This window comes from Pteronotus mesoamericanus, unplaced genomic scaffold, assembly GCF_021234165.1.
Source record: "Pteronotus mesoamericanus isolate MK-2021 breed Mesoamerican mustached bat unplaced genomic scaffold, CSHL_Meso_final contig_180, whole genome shotgun sequence".
Classification (NCBI taxonomy): domain Eukaryota; kingdom Metazoa; phylum Chordata; class Mammalia; order Chiroptera; family Mormoopidae; genus Pteronotus; species Pteronotus mesoamericanus.
Window position 1 is genome coordinate 1117591 of NW_026555076.1, and position 20594 is coordinate 1138184.

The 20594-nt window shown below is 41.0% G+C and overlaps 1 protein-coding gene across 1 annotated transcript; it reads right to left on the minus strand.

Moving 5' to 3' along the window:
- Positions 1-2827: 2827 nt before the first annotated feature.
- SPINK2 (serine peptidase inhibitor Kazal type 2) lies at positions 2828-10941 on the minus strand. Its single transcript, XM_054566727.1, has 4 exons — positions 10863-10941; positions 10027-10070; positions 3761-3870; positions 2828-2873 (listed from the first exon to the last, which is right to left on the minus strand). Exons 1-4 carry the CDS (start codon positions 10939-10941, stop codon positions 2828-2830), a joined length of 279 nt encoding a protein of 92 aa, XP_054422702.1.
- Positions 10942-20594: the final 9653 nt, after the last annotated feature.

The window sequence follows — 20594 nt, forward strand, 5'->3', positions numbered from 1 at the left end:
TTTTGAGGGCTCCTAGGCATTCCTTCAATCAACAAATACTGTGTGGGCTAAGCACTGTCCCAGGCTCTGAGGATGTCAGGATGAGCAAGACTGGCAAGATCTCCATCCTCTGGGAGCTTCTATTCTAGAACTCCCCAATAGACCATGGGACTGTTATTTTCACCATTAACTTTGGGTGATTATAATTACTACACATCACTTTTATGAGAATATTTTTAAGAGGGGGGAGAAACAGAATTCTTCATCAAAGGATGGATATGAATCTGAGTGTGTCATACGACCCTGAGTGAGAAGATTCAAGGTAGCTCTGCCTCTCTGACACAACAATGGCAGCGAAAACCCAGGGCCTCATTCACCACAGAGAGCACATAAATAGATACAACCTTTCCATAAGGAAATTTTCTAGTTCCTTTCAAGCTTATAAATATATTTCTCTTCTAACCAAGTACTTCCAATATTATGAATTTATCCTACGGAATGTTTGCACAAATAAAGAATATGTGTACAAAGATGTTATTGCAACATTATTTGTGGTAATGGAAATTGAGAAGTAACCTACATGTCCATCACTAGGGAATTTCATAAGTAAATTATGTTATGTTTATGTAATAGAATACAATACAGTTCTTTTTTAAAATGAAGTACATCTGTACATACTGATTTGGAAAAATATCCACGATATATTGTTATAGGGTCAAAGATAAGTCAAAAAGCAGGTTATTTTTTAAAAGGTAGAGTTTTCTATATGGCCAAAAATTCAAGTGTTCTAAGCACCTGAACATGTGTTATTTCATTTACTCCTCACAGCAACCCTATGAAATAGGTACTATTCTCATTCTCACTTTTACAGATGAGGAAACTGCGTCAAATCTTCATTTGCTCAGTTAATGCATATATGAGACTTCAAGGTCATATGATTAGTTACTTTGCTATATCCAGGAAACAATTAACTTTCCCTTTAGCTTAGACTAATTTGCCTTGGGATTTTTATCACTTTCAACCAAGAGAACCCTAACAATGCAAATATAGATCAATAGAGACTGAATAACTTATGGCATAGTAATACTAAGTCATTTTTTAAAAGAAGAAACTATATTTATTGTGTGAAAACCCAAATACAGAGAGAAAAGCAAGCTTACGAGGCAAGTGTGTGTGTGTCTGTGTGAAGTTTTATGCACACACACATACTTAGGGAGAGCAAAAAGGAGACTATGTTCCAAAATGTTAATGTTGGTCACCTCTGGAGGCTAAAATGGGCAAGACTTTCACTTTTTATGTTTATATACTTCTGTGTATTTTTTAATTTTCCTAAAAGCATATCCTACTTTATGGAACTTTTAGACCAAAAATAACTACCAGAACCTAGAACCAGTACAAAATAATATTGAAAGTAAACTGTAATTGAAAAACAAAAATTAAAAAACTACAGAACATTAATTTGGCACATTTATGTTACACAGCTTCCCATTTTATTGCTTCTATTCCTTGTAAGGACAGACAACTAGGAATTTGGAGACTCAGGATTCTAGTCCAGGCTACTTCAAATGTGTTGTATAACCTTGCACAAGTTGGTTTGCCTCTGTGGGCCTCAGTTTCTTTCTAAGAAGAGTGCTTGAAATAACAGTAGCTACTATTTCTGTGGTTTCTATGTGCCAAGCATTGTGCTAAGCAGTTTCCTCACAATAGCTCCATAAGTTGTTGAGCATTATCCCCATTTTCCAGAGAAGAAAATAGAAGGACAAGTTAAGTGTTGGAAACGGAACTTGAACTCAGGTTTAGGTGAGCCCTAAAAGCCACACTGTTTCCACTGCACACTCTCCCAGACACCTCTTAACTCAGGTCCCACTTAACTCAGGTCCCATAGTTTCCGGGTGCTGCATACTGCATAACACACTTAAACTCAGGACTTCACTCAAAATCCTCTACCTGGAACACATTATTATTTGAAATTATTCCCTGGTCACTTTTATTATTGTTACATTTATTCTTTATGTTGTATCAAACTCTAAAACAGGGTGTCTCAATGTTAACACTACTGACATTGTAGAATTTTTTGGAGCTTTCCTGGGCATTGCAGGATGTTTGGCGGCAGCGGTGGCCTCTAGCCACTAGATGTCAGTAGCACCCACCCTCCAGGTGGGACACCAAAAATGCCTCCAAACACGCTGCCAAATGTCCCCTGGGGGGAAAAGTCATCCTGGAGTTAAGAACCACTGCTCTGAAAGGAGGATAAGGCCAAATGCCTGCATTAACCCACAGGGAAAACTGTATTGAAAGAAGATACTGAATCTAGTAAATATTTTTCCTTTGACTTGACCAGTTCGGGCTAAAGTCAGGTCCAACTATTTCACTGTTATTTGCCATGTGTAGATAACTGTACTAGTTACAGATGACTGTCCAAGATTCAGGGAAATGGTGAATTAGAATAAATCTTGGCTCTCAACAAGGACTCTACTTTTCCCACCGGGAAATTTACCTTTGCCTGAGAGGCAAAGAGCCACCCAGAGGCTGCTGAGTGAGAAGGGATATTTAACAGAGAACAGCAGTAACTGAATACATGCTGAGTTTATTCCCACTAAATAAAGCAATGCAGAAGTCATCTGAGCAACGAGCTCATCTCAAGAACTAAGAATTTTTTTGTTTTGTTTTGCTTTTTGCTTTAATAATCAGTTGCTGCACATGGCTGTCTTCCACACCTCCTCTCAGAAAATGTAGTTTAACAAGTCTTGTGCAAAGAAACATAGGAAAAGAGAAAAAGGGGAAATGAAATTAATCTAGTGTGCAGCCGAAGGTGGTTTCTCCAACTTCCCTTCCGTGAACTGCTCCATCAGCACGGTCCATTTCGGATTATGTTAATATTGTGACCATCTTCCCTGCAAATTGAACAACCATAAAAACACATTCATTACCTACCATACTGACACCGTCGCAGTATTTGTATTAAAAAGACCCGTGCCTTTGTACATTACATTCCTTCTTGGGTGATGTTTATTTAGTCATTTTTGAAGCTAAATGAAGGAAACAATGAGGGGGACAGCCCCAATTCTGCCGTTTGTTTCTCTAACCAGAGGACACAGGGTACTAACCCCAAATAATCCCTCTGAGAAGACCTGCATAGCTCACTGAAGAGAGAGGTCAGAGGATGGACCCCTGAGATACAAAGCAGCAGAGTAACCGGAGGACAGGTCCCGGTCACTTGGCCAGGTGTGTGCTAAGAAAGGCACCAGGCATAATACATTTATTACTTAGCATTCCCTACGTAGAGTTATTCAGGTCTATTTCCCAACTACTGTATTTTGCCGTGTACAATGTGCACCCATGGTTTAGTGCTGCCCACGTATAATGTGCATTCTTATTTTTCCCTAAAAAATTTGGGCAAGAAAATGCACATTATGCCTTGCAAAGTACATAATGGCACAGGGTATGCAGGTCACTAGCACCTGCCCTCTGAATTTCAAAGGACATTTACTATTCCACAGAGTTTAACTATTACATATATTCTTGACTTTGGAAAGTAACCCATCCGTGGAAAGTAGCATAACTCGATTATATCTGGTCTGCTGTTGCACACGTCACTCTCCACCATCAACCTGGGAAATGCACTGAAGGAGTCTGTGTATTTTTGAACATCAGTCTGGAAACAGAACTGCTTAGGCCACATGTAAATCTTACATGCAAGAAAAGAGCCACTACTTCTTAAGGAATCAAAATTCAAGAAAGACTAAAGAAAACATGACTGTTCGTACTGTAAAAATGTTACCTTATTTTCATGCACAGAGTGCACTCGTTGGGATAAGTGGACATGTCACTTCCACATACAGGGTTAAAGTCTCTGGGACATCCTGGCAATTTATATTGATCACAGTTTGGCTAGAAAAGAGAAAAGAATACAAAAATTAGAGAACAACTTGAAACATTCTCATCACAAAATAGCTGAGGGAGGACAAAGTCCCAAGTCTCCCTGGATTTCCTAGAAACACGCTTGAAAAATATTTCTTTTCCGCACACACACACAAAAGATTTTTCTAATGCAGAAATCAGATGCATTGGTTCAATACCTACTATGCAATGAAAGGTTCTCTGAGAAAGATTCGTTCTGCTGATTTTCAAACGAAAGCCCAAGGCATTCCACCGTGCCTACTTTATTATCCTCTAGCTTCGTAATTTGTACTTCACTACTATCTCCATGTGTTGTTCTATTACATTCCACTTTAACCCCTTGACATAATGCCAAGACACATTCAGGAATCTAATTTTTTAGTCTGGACTTTTAAAGATACTGGTCCTACCAGCACTTAATTTAACTACCAGCACTAAAGAAAGCAGCAGGTTCAGAACTGGATCTTAGGAGTTGCTGTTGGTTTAATTGTTTCTGCCCCAAAAAGATACATTAAAGTCTTAACCCCCAGTTCTTCGAATGTGACCTTATTTGGAAATATGGTCTTTGTACAGTAACCAAGTTGAAATGAGGTTATTAGAGTGGGGCCCAATCCAATATGACTGATGTCCTTATAGAAAGGGAAAATTTGGATACAAAGTGACACATTAAGGGGAAAATATCGTGAAGACAAAACACCAGCTTTACAAGCAAAGGAATGCCTGAGGCTACCGGATGCTAGGAGAGAAGCATGGAACAGATTCTCCCTCGCAGCCCTTGGAAGGAACCAACCCTGCCAACGCCTTGATTTTGGACTTCTAGCCTCCAGAACTCTGAGACAATTTCTGTTGCTTCAGTCAGCCTAGTTCATGGTATTCTATCAGAGCAGCCCGAAGAAACTGATATGGGGTCATGGAACTCAAGCATCTGATTTGATGGAATTGAGGCCAGAAATGTAGTATGTCTTGCTCTTAGCCACAAGCGTCCAGCAAGGCCAGGACTAGAACGGGTCACGGTGTGCGCAGAGGCCCACCTTAACAAAAGGTTAAATATATGGCCTGCTCTATTTCTGTTTTATAGTCATACATTTATATATGCAGTTGTCCCTTGACCCATGCAGGAGGGTTAAGAGCACAAACCCCCCATGCAGTCAAAAATCCACATACAACTTCTGACTCCCCCCCCAGACTTAAGGTATTCTGTTTGTATTAGTAAATGGTGATTACTTTTCTTCACTTCAGAGTAAATGGAGTCACCCTTTTTAACACTCTGAATAAATGAACTACACCTTTTTAGTGATATTATCTGGATTTGTAAAGACCTAAGCAAGGCTGGCCGTAGGCCAAACTCTGAAGTAAAAGAGGTTTTGTCGGCCCCTTCCATCCTCTGTTCAGCACTGAACGCCTCATTCAAGCACAGGCTGTGCTCTCGCTGCGCCAGGCTCGCGAAGATGACGTGTCCAGGGCTGCTCTCCCAGGCAGAGTAGATGCCCTCTTATCCAATGATTCTGGGGCAAGCGGCAGTTAGTCATTTAATGGAAAAAGTGAATTAAGGCAAGGAAACAATAACAAAAAATAGTACATATTATAAACATTTTATCCTAAAACATAAGTGGAAAAAAAATTTGCTGACCATCTGATGTAAGAGAATGAATAGCAATGCATTTGGTCATCTGTCGTGCTAGGTATGACCATATGATTAAGGTCAGTCCAATGGGATATATGTGGAATTATTGTGCAGTAGCTTCTGGGAACTTCATTAAAAAACAAACAAACAACTGTTACCTGCTTTCTGCTCCCTCCAATTTGTATTCTTCATTGTCCATTCCTCCATCCTCCTGCTGGGCATGTGGAGGACCAGGAGGACAAAGGCCACATCCCAGGAGGGCACCACTGTGCACTGTTATTTTGAGCCTTTGCTACTTGCAGCTGAATCTAATCTTAACTAATACAAGAGATAGGACCCTTCTTTTGAATGTTTCAACTAATTAGAATTTTGTGTATCACTTCAAAACTCATAAATAAATCACCTAGGAATTCCTGTTTTGGTTTCTTCGAAAAAGATTTCTCAACCCCTATTCACATTTGGGAAGCAGATACGTCTTTGCTGTGGGAGGCTGTCCTTTGTCTTGTAGAATGTGTGGGAGCATCCCTGTTCTCTCTTTACTAGTCAGAAATGACAGTCGTGGTGTCTTCTTGGGGGAAAAACAACCCCTAGTGGGGCACCACTGTTTTAAAATACAGTGAGATTGAAAGGCAATTGCAAAACAACATAATATACAATTTTTTAAAAAATTTGTACAGTTGTTTTACCTTCACCTAATTCAATAGAAATTCTTTTCTATTTTTTAGCAATTTGTCTTTTAGCAAGTCTTTCAAAAGCATTCAACACAGTTCTCCCATGAATTACAACTTTACTTGTTTACACTCTTATTTATGTTGTCTTTATATTTTTAATTAAAATAAGTCTGGCAGCTGGCCTAACAGGCTTCTGAACACACACACTTGAGTCTCGCTTGGTACTACAATGCCACTGGTGAGAAATAAAGTCTACTGACATCCAAGAGAGTAGTCTGTCTACAACCATAGAGCGATCCATGTGCTGTGGGAATTGCTCAGAGAGAAGGGAGGAGGTCATGTGCTTGTGAGGTACTTGAGTGGAGGGTGGTTGAATGAGATTTTAACTGTTAACAGGTAGCACACGGTGGATCCACACAGGGTGGAATGAGCATGTCCTGCGGAAGCTTGTTAAAAACCCAGATTTGGGGCCTCACCCAAGACCTACTCACTCAGACTCTCCAGGGGTAGAATCTGTTTTTCTAGAGCCCTCTGAATTCTGAGTCACCTAGGGCTGGGTTTAAGAAACACCACTCCCTTTCATCTTGGCATTTAGCCCAATCTGACTGCTTGGTGAGAGCTAAGGAGAATGCACAAAGACACAGGATTCAATGCACAGTTTCAGAGAACCCTCTGCTCTAGACCTTTCCTGCCCCCACCCCCTGATAATCAAGGCATATCTCGCCCGTGTCCCACTCTCTCAGAGATAACTAGGTAAACAGTTAGCTAATCAAAATCAATCTATGCCTGAAAGTCTTAGGTTTTTTTTATATTTAACAGGAGTTCTCAAATGCTTTTATCTCAGAGGATGACTCATATAAGACTTTTGAAGAGCTGAGGTAAAGAATTTTTTTTTTAAGCAGAAGACATTTGATGTCCCTCAGATCTTTGGGGAACCTGCCCAGCTGAAAGGAAATGATGTTGTCCAGTCTGTTTCCAGCCTGTCTGATTCTCCTGATTTCAAAGCTAGGTTTGGCTACTTACCATGTAACTATGACATTCAAGGATAACTTACTTGCTGAATTTCCTCTGATCTGAGACATAAGGCTGTATGAACAAATGCTGTTCAGCCTTAACGATGAGGTCAAAGAATTTCATTAATTATTCTCCCATAAACCCTTAATTTTACTCATTTACCCAAATATGTGCCAAAGGAAAAAAAATTTGGAATAAATTCATCATCTAGGGAGGCTCTAACTTATACCCCAACTATAGGGAGTCACCCCTGGCAGACCGTTCCTCAGAGCTTCAGAAGACACCCTCTCTCTGGAAAAAGAGAGGAGTGTTAGCTTTGGGAAAGCAGAGAAAAGTTCAAGCAGAAAGGCAGGCTGCAGTAAGGACATGAAACATTCTCTGTGGGCACTGGGAAGTCTTTAAGTTCTGCACAGGGACACGCTCAACTCAGAGTAAAGATTTTGAAGAGTGATTGCAGCAGCAATCTGTGGCAGGAGCTGCAAAGTGGAGATGCAGGAAAACCACTTAGGGAGCTGTTACGCGAGTCTAGGCTAAGAGGTAGTGGGGCCCTAAGCTAGAGCACTGGCGATGGAAATGGGAAGGGAAAACAAAGATCCCTGGCATGCTTGGTGCTTTTAATAATCCTGTACAAATAGAGCAGGTTCCTGCGGTATTTGCATCCCGAGAGTGAGTGCCTCCTGAAATTTTGCACCCTCGGCGGCACCTCATTTACCGTATCCTGTCCAATCCCAGCCCTGAGATGGAGGTGGGATTATCCTCATTTTCTGAAAGAAAAGCAAACCCAAGAAAATTGAGCCATCTGATCAAAAAGTATTCCTGGGCACCCACTAAGTGCTGAAGATTGGACCCTAAATAACAAATGAGACATCATCCTTGACCACAGGACTCTACAGTTTACTGAGGGGAGACAGGCAGTCACAATCCAATGCTATGATGAGGCACTGAAGAGCTCTGGATCTGGAGTAAGACTTTTTGGGTTGGAACCATAGTCCCATCATTTCCAAGTGACCATAGCAAAAGAGATAACAATGATACTTAGTTCATAGTTATTACATATAAAACACTTAGAACAATGCTTGGCACATAGTAAATGGTATCTTACATATAAAACTCTTAGAACAGTGGTTTGGCACATAGTAAGTGGATCTACGTATTTCCTATTGAAGAAAGCAAGAATATGTTACTCCCAAAATATGGCTCTTTGACATAAAAATAATTTTTACCTAAAGGCACTTTAAAAAACAGCAAACTGGGAGTGGACTGCGGGGGACAAAGGGGGAAAATTGGGACAACTGTAATATCATAAACAATAGATATTTAAATAAAATAAATAAATAAAAATATAGTAGCAATGTAAAAAATTTTTTAAAAGCAGCAAACTGAGAAGCAGCTCTCTCTACCCTCCCCCATTTCTGCCTAAAGGCAGAATGTAAATTCTCCTTAACTAGATAGACTGTAGAACTTTCTCAGCCCAGAGATGTCACAAGACGGATCTGCAAACAAACTTTACCCCATTAATTTTCTTCATACATTTATTGTCCCTTTGTTTTCTGCATCTTGGAAGCTTAGACCATTTTCCTGTCATTTCTCAACGTATTTACTGTCCTGCATTAAAGATGATAAGATAAACTGGAGTTCCAAGCCACCTTTTTGAGTTATTCATCTCTGAGTGTTCCTATGTGTTTGTGCAATGCACATATTAATAAACTTGTTTGTTTTTCTCTTGTTAATTTATCTTTTAGTATAGGGACCCCGGCTGAGAACTTAGAAGTGTAGAGATTTTTTTTCCTCCTCTACACTATCATAGTGATGATGATGCAGTGTAAGTTGAATGGAAGCAGAGAGAAAGTGCATTTATATCTACTTTGGAGGAAGAAAATAGGGTCTTCCTGGAAGGGGTCTAATCTTAATTGAATACTCAGTTACCTAACTCTAGAGGTCAATATCCCCATGTGTAAAATAAAAACATTTATTTGTCTTACAAGGTCATTGTCAGAATTGACTGAATATACAAATGGACAATGTCAGACCCAATATTAAAACAGAAATCTGACCCACAACCTGCAGCAACCTTCCCAGGAAAACAATTCATTATTTAGAATAACCAGGCCAGGAAGCCAGCCTGCCATAAGTCAGGTTTGTAAGAAGTCAGATGGCTAGCTCTAGTGACAGTCCAGGAAGCTGAACAATAACCTCTGTAACAATAGTCCCAAAATGGCCAGGACTTGATTAATAACTGACAGCTTCCCTCACCTTTGTTCTTGCTTCCAACTTAGGACAAGTTAGAGAAAGTCAAACATGTACCCCTAACCAACCACGTCCAGCCCATGCACTACTTGGTTTTAGTAGCCGGTCTACAGCTTCCCTATGCCAACAGCCTTGAATCAGGGCACACCCAGAACCTTCCTTTCTCCCACTATAAAGCTTTCCCATGCCCCCACCTGCATTTTGAGTTTCTGCCAAAATACAAGTGACCAGGCTGACTCCCTTGTTACAGCAAGTTCCGAATAAATAGCTTTTCTTTGTTCTACTTTGGTTGGTCTTTGCTTCCACAGAATTTAATTTGATAATGTCCTGTACAAAAAATGTTCAGTACAAAGTTATAACATTAAGCCAAGGACTTTCTGAATCACACACCCTTACGTTCCTTTCTGAAACAAAGCCCTGAGGCCTTCAAGGCATGAGCTATTTTCAACCAAAAGCCTCCACGAGATTCTGGTTTCTAAAACAGTCAACAGTTTCAAAAGCGGCAGGTCAGAACTGAAAACCAGCCTCCAACACAAATTGTTGTGGGCTTCAATGTCTTAGCAGAAGAAGTACAAGTGGTTTCTTACTTACTGTTATATATTCTGAAGGTTCGCCAAATTGACTGTTTACAGAGGCTGCGAAAAGAAAACAGGTATTTTAAAGTACATGATTCAAATCAATTCCTGTTCATAAGGGGCTCTTAAAATCAGCTTGTCATTTATCCAGCCATTCCTTCTCCTCTCCCTGGAATGCTTACCTTCTTTGAAGCCCGCTCTGACCCCCACACCCACCTCCAAAGGATCATCAGTTGTTTTCTGGCACCTCTCCTAGCAGGCACACCCAAAGAACATTTGGTATGGATTCCATAACTGACCGCCTAATAGGTTTGCTTGAGAAAGGACTATGGAGCTATAAAGTAAAAGAGAAGTAACTCCTGATCATTCACGGTATTCTTTTCCTCTGCAGCTCAGGGTAATGAACACAAAACTTACTATCAGGCGTTCCCATTTAAACTCCATTGTAAAAAGGGTGTCAAGTCTGGCTGGACTGAAGCCCCTTTCTCCTAAGCCCCTGAGTTCCCGATGCACGTGGCATTCACCATTCCTAACTCCCGTACACCAGGGCTACTGTGTACATAAAAAACCCAACTTCTTATCTTGGGCCCCAGAAAACCTGCTATAAGGCAGAAGAGCGGACGGCAGGCTGTCACTGAGAGGGAGCTGGGTGGGAGTGAAGCCCAAGCAAGAACTAGAGGGTCCCTGGCTTCTCAGCCACCCCGACATCCCGACGTTCCTCGACCAGGAACTGCCAGTAACAGTGCGAGGAGGGACGCCGGGGACGCTGGGATCCAGACGGTCACCAGCGAGACTCCCACTCATTGCTCCTCCACGGGTCCTGGGCCGACCAACCTGACTGGTGAGCGTTACCTGCCAAGTCCCTGGCCAGGAGCAGCAGCAGCAGCAAGCTCACCCCCACGAAAGCCATCCTCCCTCCGCGGCCGACCATCGGGTGACTGAGAGCTCCAGTGCCCGAGCCAGACGCAGGCGTGCACAGGTCGGACACGCGGCAGGGTGAGGTGAGGGAGGGGCGGGGAAGGGGAGGGCCAGGAGAGGAGCTAAGAAAGGGTAAGGAAGGACGAGGAGGGGCAGAAAGGATGGGTAGGCAGGGGAGCGGGGAGAAAGGGCAGAGAAGAGAGTAGAGGCTGCACCCACGCTAGCCCCCTACTATTCCACTCCCACACCCCTTCCCCAAGCCGCTGAGGATGGGAGTAAATGATTAAGAGGAGGATCTCCCCCCGCAGCAAACAAGAATCGTGTAAGAGCCCTGGGAAACCATTTGTGGGTGCTGTCGTTCAACCCCTGTTTCTTCAGCGTTTACTCTGTCCCGGGCAGTGTTTTAGGGGCTGAACTCAGCGAAAGAATGAATCCCTGCTCTCAAGCAGCTTTCTAGTGAAGGTGTTGCAGATGGGGTGGTGACACAGGGAACTCCAAAATAACTGAAGAAATACAATTATGTCTAAAATTAAGGGTTAGAAAATATGGTGGGAAGGGAAGGCTTTCCATTGAGAGTTCAGGGGGGAAAAAAAGGCCTTTTTCAGGTGACCTTTGAGCTGCAAGTTGAGGCATGTGAAGAATGAAGCTTGGTGAAGGCCTAGGGACAGGTATTCCAGGCTCAAAGAAGAGCAAGGGCAGAGATGAGAGGCAGGAGTCAGCTCAGGGTTTCAGCAGGAGCCCCAGGAAGGAGCCTGAAAGGGAGCAGGAGCAGGAGAGGGAGCTGCAGGGCCAAGATCACACGCAGCTGGGTAGGCCAGGAAAAGGGGTTTGGATTTTTTTTCTGGTTGCAGTGATAAGCCAGTGGAGGATGTTAAGCAAGGGAATGCCTCTGATCTGACCTATGTTTCAATAGATTGGATGAAGAATGGCCAGGAGACAGGAGATTTATCAGAGAGACAAGTTAGGTGGCTTTTGCCATGATTGAGGCAGGGGATGAGGACCTGTATAAAGAGGGCAGTTATTCTGTTCCTAAGCAACGATTCTCATGCTCCTAACTCAGGCCACATTGGCTGTTGTGTTGTCACAGACCCAAACATCTCCAACCAATGGGCAGTGACATTGTCTCTTTCTCTGACTTCTGCGTCCCTAGTGCCTAGCACTGTGCCCGACACAAGCTCAGTACATGTTGGCTGAATAAGGGAATCCTTAAAATGTTAAACTGACATTACAACAAGAAAGTAGACCAAAAAGAGGAAGACATGGGGTCCAGGAAATAGGCGGCAGTACAATGGTCCTACAGTTTAGTTCATTCAGAATGGTACAAGCAAGAGGTCCCAGGGGACAGTTTCTAGAGGATGACACAGATAGACTATGAAATGTGTCTTACAGTAATTGGGATGAGATTTACACCAAAGGGGTTAGTTCACGGATTGATTAGTCACAAGTACAAAGAAAACGAAGTAGGCTGGAGGCATCTGCACTGACAAACGGAAGTGTAGGTGGTGGTCTGAGACTTTAGCGCCCAGCTGGGAACCCTGGAGATGGCAGACTGGCCCCAAGACCAGGCAGAAATCTTACCTCAGTGGTGCAGACACGCTTGCAACAGATGCAAGATAAATGTCAGACGATATCTGACCAGATCATCGGAAGAATAGATGACATGAGTAGTCGCATTGATGGCCCGGAGGAAAACATTGCAGAACCTCATGACACAGCTGGGATGGAACACCTGGAAGGTGGAAACAAGATACCTGCTACACAGAAGAGTTGAGGGACGCTAATTTACACTGAAATCTGGAACATTGTTTTTACCAGCCAAGAGAAGGCCAAATGGCCTTTTGCATCTAACTACCATGTACAGTCAGGTTTTATATTATAAAGTGCTCATTCTTCTTATCACATGCTATATAGTTAGTTTATAGAGTGATTTCCCCCTACCCCAGTTTCTTGAACATGGTAACTTCGCATCTTGGACATTGGTCAGTTGTGCTATTAAATATTAAACACTAAAACTTTGATGGGTCCTGAATAAGGTTGTCAAATTTTTTAGTATATTTTTGTGATGTCATTATTTTTCCCTGTCATTCCTTTTCTATGCAGTAATTGCTGTTTGATAAACGTTGCTGTGTAATTTTTTTTCTCTTAGAGATATAGTAGATCCTTCCATTATAATTATACTTTATAAAGTAAGACATTTGTAGAGTTTAGAGTTCTTTAATTCTCCACAGAGAGTGACTGTTGAGCTAACACCAAATAGTGTGTTAGTAACATTTTACAAATGGTTAAAAATATTAAAAAATTGTTTATACACAAGATAAATAAATTAAAAAAAGAGAACAGAAAAACAAAAAGCAGGCACATGCACAAATTGTTCATTCAGAAATACCTGGCACTACTTGATGCAAAAACTCAGACTTGAAGGCCGATTTTATGTGTAAGTCCCTGAGGTCAGATGCTAAAAAAATGAAGAGTAACCACTGCCACTTTAATATGAGAATTTTTAAATATGGAAAATGACCAAATTGTCTAATGTAATGAGACATTCACCAGAGTTTTGCATGAGATTTGAATACTTCAGTAGGGCCCTCCATTATTTATTTAAAATAGTTACCATAGAAAATCTGGCTGGATTTTAAAACACAATTACTCCATCTTTTTTTTTTTTTTTTTTTTTTTTTGAGCTACTGATTGGAAAAAGAAACAGAAAAGGAAAAGAGACCATATTAAGCCAATGCCAGTTACTTTGCTAGGAGATAGTAAATGACTTATAGTAGGCTCAAATGTTTAAGAAATACTGTCTTTAAACTACTTTCTTACTTAAATTCTTGCAGAGTAATGGTTGTATTATTGATTATAGAAGACAAGGGCGAAAACTCAGAAATGGAGTGTCAGGGTGCTGTGTATTGACTGGGAAGGAGAGCCATGTGATTATCACAGCAAAGTGATTTCATATATTAAAAAAAAGTGAACGAGTTAAGGAATGGTATTGTGCTTCATAGAGGAAACCCCTTAAAAATCACAGTATGATTTTTTAAAGTTTCTTATATCACCACTCTTGATTATTTGTATTGCAAATATATCATAATATTAAAGGAAAAAAAAAGAAAAGAAAAATAAAAGACAGTTACTGGCTTCAGGAAAAAACAAAGTTGTTCAATAATGTAAATATCAATCACTTATCTAACCAAAATTGTGACTAACTATCTTGGGAGAATGAGAGGGAAAATGTGCGTTTGGGTAGTGAGAGGGGCAGGAGGTGAGAAAGAGTGAAACCTTTCCTAGTGAAACACCAGGGATGAAAATCTCACCTGTACAACCAGAGGAGGCATTTATACATATTATTTAGAGATGTGAAGATAAATCTCCAAATCATTAAAACAGTGCAAATTGGTTTCTTCTGGAAATTGGGAAATGAGGCAAGAGGGTGAGAGCAGGAACAGCCTGCTGTGTTTCTTAACAAACTTGGCATGTGTTAGGGGCTGAACTGTGTCTCCCCCCAAATTCATGTTGAAGTCTTAACCAGTACCTCAGAGCGTAACTGTATTTTGAGATAGGGACTTTAAAAAGGTAATTCAGTTAAAATGGAGTCAGAGAGAAAATGGCCATCTGAAACCCAAGGAGCAAGGCCTTGGGGTAAGGGGAAAACGCTGCTGGCAGTGATCTTAGGCTTCTAGCCTCCAGGACTGTGAGGAAATACATTTCTGTTCCATAAGCCACCTTGTCTGTGGTGGCAGCCCTAGCAAACTACTACAGAATGTACAAGTGATTTAAAAAAATTAAGGTCATATGTATGTATCATTTTTTTATTAAAAGAATTACATTTTAAGAAATGTAACAAATAGCCCTGACTGGTAGGTCTCAGTGGTTTGGGCTTCATCCTGCAAACCAAAAGGTCCCTAGTTCAATTCCCAGTCAGGGCACATGCCTGGGTTGTGGCCAGGTCCCCAGTTGGGGGCAGGTGAGAGGCAACCAATTGGTGTGTCTCTCACACATTAATGTTTCTCTCCCTTTTTCTCCCTCCCTTCCCCTTGCTTTAAAAATAAGTAAATAAATAATAAATAAATGAAATCCAATAAAAATTATCCTGAGACACATACATCAATGCCCTCTAACAGTACCTCATATAGCATTTGAGAACATTTATATACTGATTCTTTTTTCCCTTAAGAAGCTTCCTCTGACATATTTACTGATCCTGAATACAAGTTTTGGTAACAAGTCAGCAAACCTTAATGAGAGGTTTAGAGAGGAGAAATAATTTTGCCAAAAAGGCACAGCAAGTTAGAGCATTGGCAGACCCATTTTCTTTCTGCCTCATATGCCTGGGTGTCAAATGTTGATTCTGTGACATACGCCTTGTATCATCAGTCAGGGTCTAGCCTGGAAAACACAAGACTCACTAGGAATTGCACCAAAGAGAATTTAATATAAGAAATTGGCCAAACCAATATTGGAGAACTGAAGGAAGCAGAAACAATGAGGCAACACACAGAGATGGTAACTGCAGGATGTAAGTATCACCCCTTGGTCAGGGGAAACAAAGGACCAGCATTGTCAGAAGCTAGGAATTTGGAGGAGAGGCCCTGGAAAGCTGGGGCTCAAACCTCTGGTGAGGGTTGCTGCCCAGCTGGTGCTGGTGGATCTGGGGAGCACAATGAGGCAGTTCTGAGAATGTGTGACAAAGTGTAGACTGGCATCTGCTGCTACCGCCAGGTAGAGAGGCATTGCTGGGCCACTGCTGAAAGGACCAGCAAGCACATAGGGGCAGCTCCCTCCTCCACGTCCTTGCCATACAGTGTCTTTTTAACACATCCTATTGGCAGACCTTCGGGAAGCCAGCTGGCCAAGTAGAAACGAGTTCTAGCATCATAGATTCTGGAAGGGTGGCTTTAGAACTGACATACAATAACCTAATGGCTGACACTGTCACATACCCCCTCTCGACTTTAGCAACCACAAAAACTGGGACAAGAAGACAACATGCAGTTTTAAACTCCACCTGGCACCATGCACAGCTGAGTTCTGGTTAGTGTCCTGTTTGAGGCCAAAGGATAAATTTGGAGTGAATGTTAATACTTTTCTGAGTCACTTAATGTAAGTTCTTTCAACAAAGGTCGTAAAATACAGATGGCTTATTCTGTTAAAGACTTTCATCAAGGATTGATATACAGATATACACAAAAATATTTTCTCAACTCTGTTAGATTTCTGTTACCAACTAACATACAAGGTCTCTCTGGAAAAAGTCCAGCCGTTATTAATATAATGAGAAGGGTTTGCGCAACATCAATGTAACCTGACAGCCAAGGAGAGTGGACTGGAATGAACACGCATTCCGTGAATCATGATGACTTCACTGTACTAGTCAGTGGGGGTGACAGACGCCATTGAGTGAGCATGTGTACTGTGTGGCCATACTGGGCAAGTAGAGCAACTAATCTGCATAAAATGTTGCATTGAGTTTAAACATTCCTCTGTAGAAGCTCTTCGGATGATTCAGAAGACTGCATCTATGGGCAACAGGTGATTGGCAGCTTCATCACTACAACACGCCCTCTCATACATCCCATCTAGTGCAGAGATTTTTGGTGACTCAGCTCCCCTACAGCCCAGGTTTGGCCCCCTGCAACTTCTGGCCTTTCCCAAAACTAAAATCACCTTTGAAAGGGAAAAGATTTCAGACCAACAATGAGAGCCAGGAAAATACAAAGCGGCAGCTGATGGCGACTGGGAGGACTGCATGAGGCCCCGAGGCACCTACTGTGAAGGGGACTGAGGCGTTGTTGTCCCGTGTACAATGTTTCTTGTATCTTGTATCTTCTTCTATAAATGTCTCTCTTTTTCATATGACATGGCTGGATACTTTCTGGACAGACCTCATGTACACTTTCTTACAAACATCTTCACCTCTGATGCTTCAGGAACACAAATTGAAACCTGACACAGACTCAGTGACAATGCTTAGAGCTGTGTTAATAGGAATTTCAGCTTCAGAGAGAAAGCCATATTCTCTGCAAGACAGATTTATTTTAAATGTACATGGGTGATTTTTGTTGTTGCTGTCTTTATGTTATTTTGTTCCAAACAGTTAATATTAGAAATATTTTGTATCATGATGCTTTCCATGTAGCTGTCTCTGCACTTGTCAGCCAAGAGCAAGAGTTAATAAATGTTTTTTGTAAAGGGCCAGTGAGTAAATACAATATTTTAGGCTTCGTGAGTCATACAGTCTGTCACAACTTGTCAGCTATGTCACTGTAGTGCAAAAGCAGACATGGACCACCAGTCTATATGAATAGGCATGGCTGTGTTCCAGGAAAACTTTACAGAAGAGGCAGCAGGCCACATCTAGACTATGGGCCACATCTAGACAGAGTTTACTGACATCTGGTCAATTATGCGAAACAAAAATGACAATGCAAATCATTGGCATGTTTGTTAAAGGGAAAAACTTGCTCTTGGGAACACCAAGAGCAAGCTAGGAGATATAATCTGAGGTTAGTCCTTGTGGTTGGGTTTTTAGTCTTTTTTTAGGCACACACTGCTGCCTTAGGTCTCCACATCTCAAAAATGAATAAAAATTTCATAAAGTATCTAGGAGATTTAGGCAGAACAAATTTTTTTTAGGCCTATTATCTGGTCAATTTATTCAAAACCATTGTTCTTTTATGCTGAATGGTCTTACTGACTGTGCCTATAAAGGTCTGACTTTTAACTTGTTTTCTGTCACTTGCTGCTGGCCTGCCTGTGATTACAGGTGCCAATGAGTCTCTTTGAATTGCCAGAGATTACTAATATCTGAATGATCCATCTGTGTGGCAGGGCAAACATCTAAAGATCTGCTTTTCTTAATATCCTGTAAATTTCCTACCCCCCTTCTAAGTCCCATGCCCCGGTCTCATTCCTTACTTCAGGAAGGCACATAAGCCTACACTGACTGATTTGCTCATGATTCTCATATTTTTTTTATAGGGCTCCTGTATGTATGTAATTAAGTTTGTTTTTTCCCTATTAATCTGACATGTCTAATTATTAGACACGCCAAAAGAAACTAAAAGGATAGAGGAAAATTTTCCCTTCCCAACAGAGCCCTCCTTGAAATATTGGTAGGTACTTTGCAGGGTCACAATTTAGAAGTTAACAGAAAAGAATTCAAAGAAAAGTCATTATTTTTAAATAAATCATCCCTACTATCCAGAAGGATATATGATGCTATAAATTTTATTCATTCATCTATTCCTCAAATAATTAAAAAATGATTTATGTGCGCTACCATAGGAACCAGGTTTAACACACTAAATGAATAAACACACTAAAAACTCCCTGCCCTCAAGAAGAATGTAAGACATCCTAGTGATATTACTATTAAATTATAAAAAGCTTAGGTCCAACAGCGAAGAAGTTACATTTTGATTGGCCGGGAAAGGTGGTGCCGGCTTTCCGGGGGAGACGTGACTGCCTAAACATAAGAATGTGTGAGGGTCTGTTAGCCCAAGTCTTTATCTTGCTCCAGACTCTATTTGTTCATTTTGCATATGTGCTGGGAGGCAGGCAGTTAACCAAAGTTGTTTATGGGTTTTTTTCTTTGGGCACTGTGGAACCCCTCCCTTCTGCCTTCCAGACCTTGGGATGAATATACAGTCTCAAGGTTTTCCTTTTCCCAGCTAGTGGGGCTGATACGCACAGACTTTCAAGGACTCCCCACCTCCACACTGTCATAGTTTCACTTGTTTGGGATGCCCGGCAGCCTTATCGGACCAGGCTCAGGATTATTGGATCAGCGTATGTGGTTTTGCTTTTAGCCACCTGTATTAAGTTCTTTGTTAGATTGTAATGGTGAGGGCCCTGCCTTTATTTCCCCTCTGGCCACTCATTCCACCGCCATGTGTGTATATATGTATACCAAAGATATGTGTCGTCACTCCCAGGCTTCCCTTAGACCAACATATTATCAAACCTCATCTAAGTGGAAGTCACAGGAGCACCAAAGACACCATGGAAGTCTTTAGCTGGGTCCTCTGAATCAATGCCAAACCTTTGTGGAGTTTTCAAAAATATAGTTCCTTTTCATAAAAATTACATTATTTATGTTAATAGTAATGAGTTTTTGTCACTATTAAATGACTTAATATTTTCTGAATTCTCAGTTTTAATTTCTAATATTAAATACTGACATACCTGACAGAAAACACTCTTTGAGGGATCTTCAGTAATTAATAAGAGTATAAAAATTTGGTCTTGGAATTAAATAGATGTTATCCCCATGTTACATTAGTGTAGTGGGGCTCAAATAAGCTCAGGAAGATGTCTTTCAAAAAACAAGTTCAATCTTGTTTTTCTTCAGCTCTGTGACAGAGATATTCAGTTCATCCTCTGAAACTAACATAATTGGAATTTTGTATAAAGTCAAGTTTGGCAGTCCAACATGTGTATTCCTTATGGCTCCTGTCATCAAGTTGAAACTTTTAAGAAAAATTATCCAAAACTTGGAAATAAGGCAAAATATTACTATGTGCCTTTCAGTCCTTCTAGACAGAGCACTAAGGAGGCTGCAAGGGGCCATCTGATTCTAGGGAATGTCATCTTGTTCAGTTTTCATTTACTGTTGATAGGGCCTAGAATCTGTAAATTAGATATTAACTTATAGAAGAAAAGTTGCAAATGACTTTGCCAGGAAGAAAAGATAACTTCAAAAGTTACTGTTTTATTGTTCTGTCAATATAAAGCAGTATTACATTTAATTTTGCAGTCTTATTCCAAAATTATTTTTTTTTTGTAGATAATATTGACCACTCCCTTCTATCCTCCTTTGAGCAGGGTTCATGTCCTGTGGATTTCCTCACCAATAAGGGAAGAAGAGTAAATAAGAAGCCAGTTTGCCTAATAGATGGGGAAGAGGTGTTTCTGATTTGGGAAGACCAGCAGGTGCAAAGGCCAGCATGACTCCTTTAAAGAATCCCAGTAGGTTCAATGTGGCTATTGCAGTGCTTCTCAAACTTCGATAAGCATGTGAAGCACTTGGATTTGGTAAATCTAGGGCGAGGCCCAGGATTCCACATTTCTGCAAGCTCCTAGGTGAAGCTCATGCTGCTGGTCCAGGGCCACACTTTCAGTAACAAGGGGCTCGACCAGAGCACAGGAGCATGTGGGAATGTCCAGAGATGAAGATGGAAACTGAGGAAAATAAATGTGGAACTAGAGCAGGCTCTCTAATAAAAATAATCATTTTTTAACACTTTACATCAAACAAAAAAATTCCTAAGCCCAAGCAAGTAATTCACTCAGTATAGTCACAGGAGTGAGACTAGGTGCAACAAGTAATTTCATGAAAACTGTGCTGAATTTGTTCTTCCTATGTGCTGTGTTTAGGTGATTTAGCTGTATTCGGTGGTGTCTACTGCCATCCAGTGTAAGTGAATTGACATTATAACGAGTGCCTCATTTATACGACAGTTTTCTAGGTGCTCTCATTTTATCTTCATAGTAACCTATGAAATAGAAATTGTTATTCCAGTTTGTTTTAATGTTTTAGAAGAACTTCACATCATTGAGCTTACTATGATCCAGGCACTATATGATCTTATTCATTCCTCATAACAATCTTATGGGATACATATGTGTTGCCTGTGCTGATATTCCATCTACAGATGAGAAAGCTAAGGCTTA

What these genes read in the sequence shown, in the direction of transcription:
- SPINK2 (XM_054566727.1), bottom strand. Translation starts at nt 10,941, where the DNA reads ATGGTCGGCCGCGGAGGGAGGATGGCTTTCGTGGGGGTGAGCTTGCTG. An exon ending in CCTGGCCAGGGACTTGGCAG is followed by an intron (nt 10,071 to 10,862) that starts GTAACGCTCACC and finishes TTCTTTTCGCAG; the next exon opens with CCTCTGTAAACAGTCAATTT. An exon ending in AACCTTCAGAATATATAACA is followed by an intron (nt 3,871 to 10,026) that starts GTAAGTAAGAAA and finishes TCTCTTTTCTAG; the next exon opens with CCAAACTGTGATCAATATAA.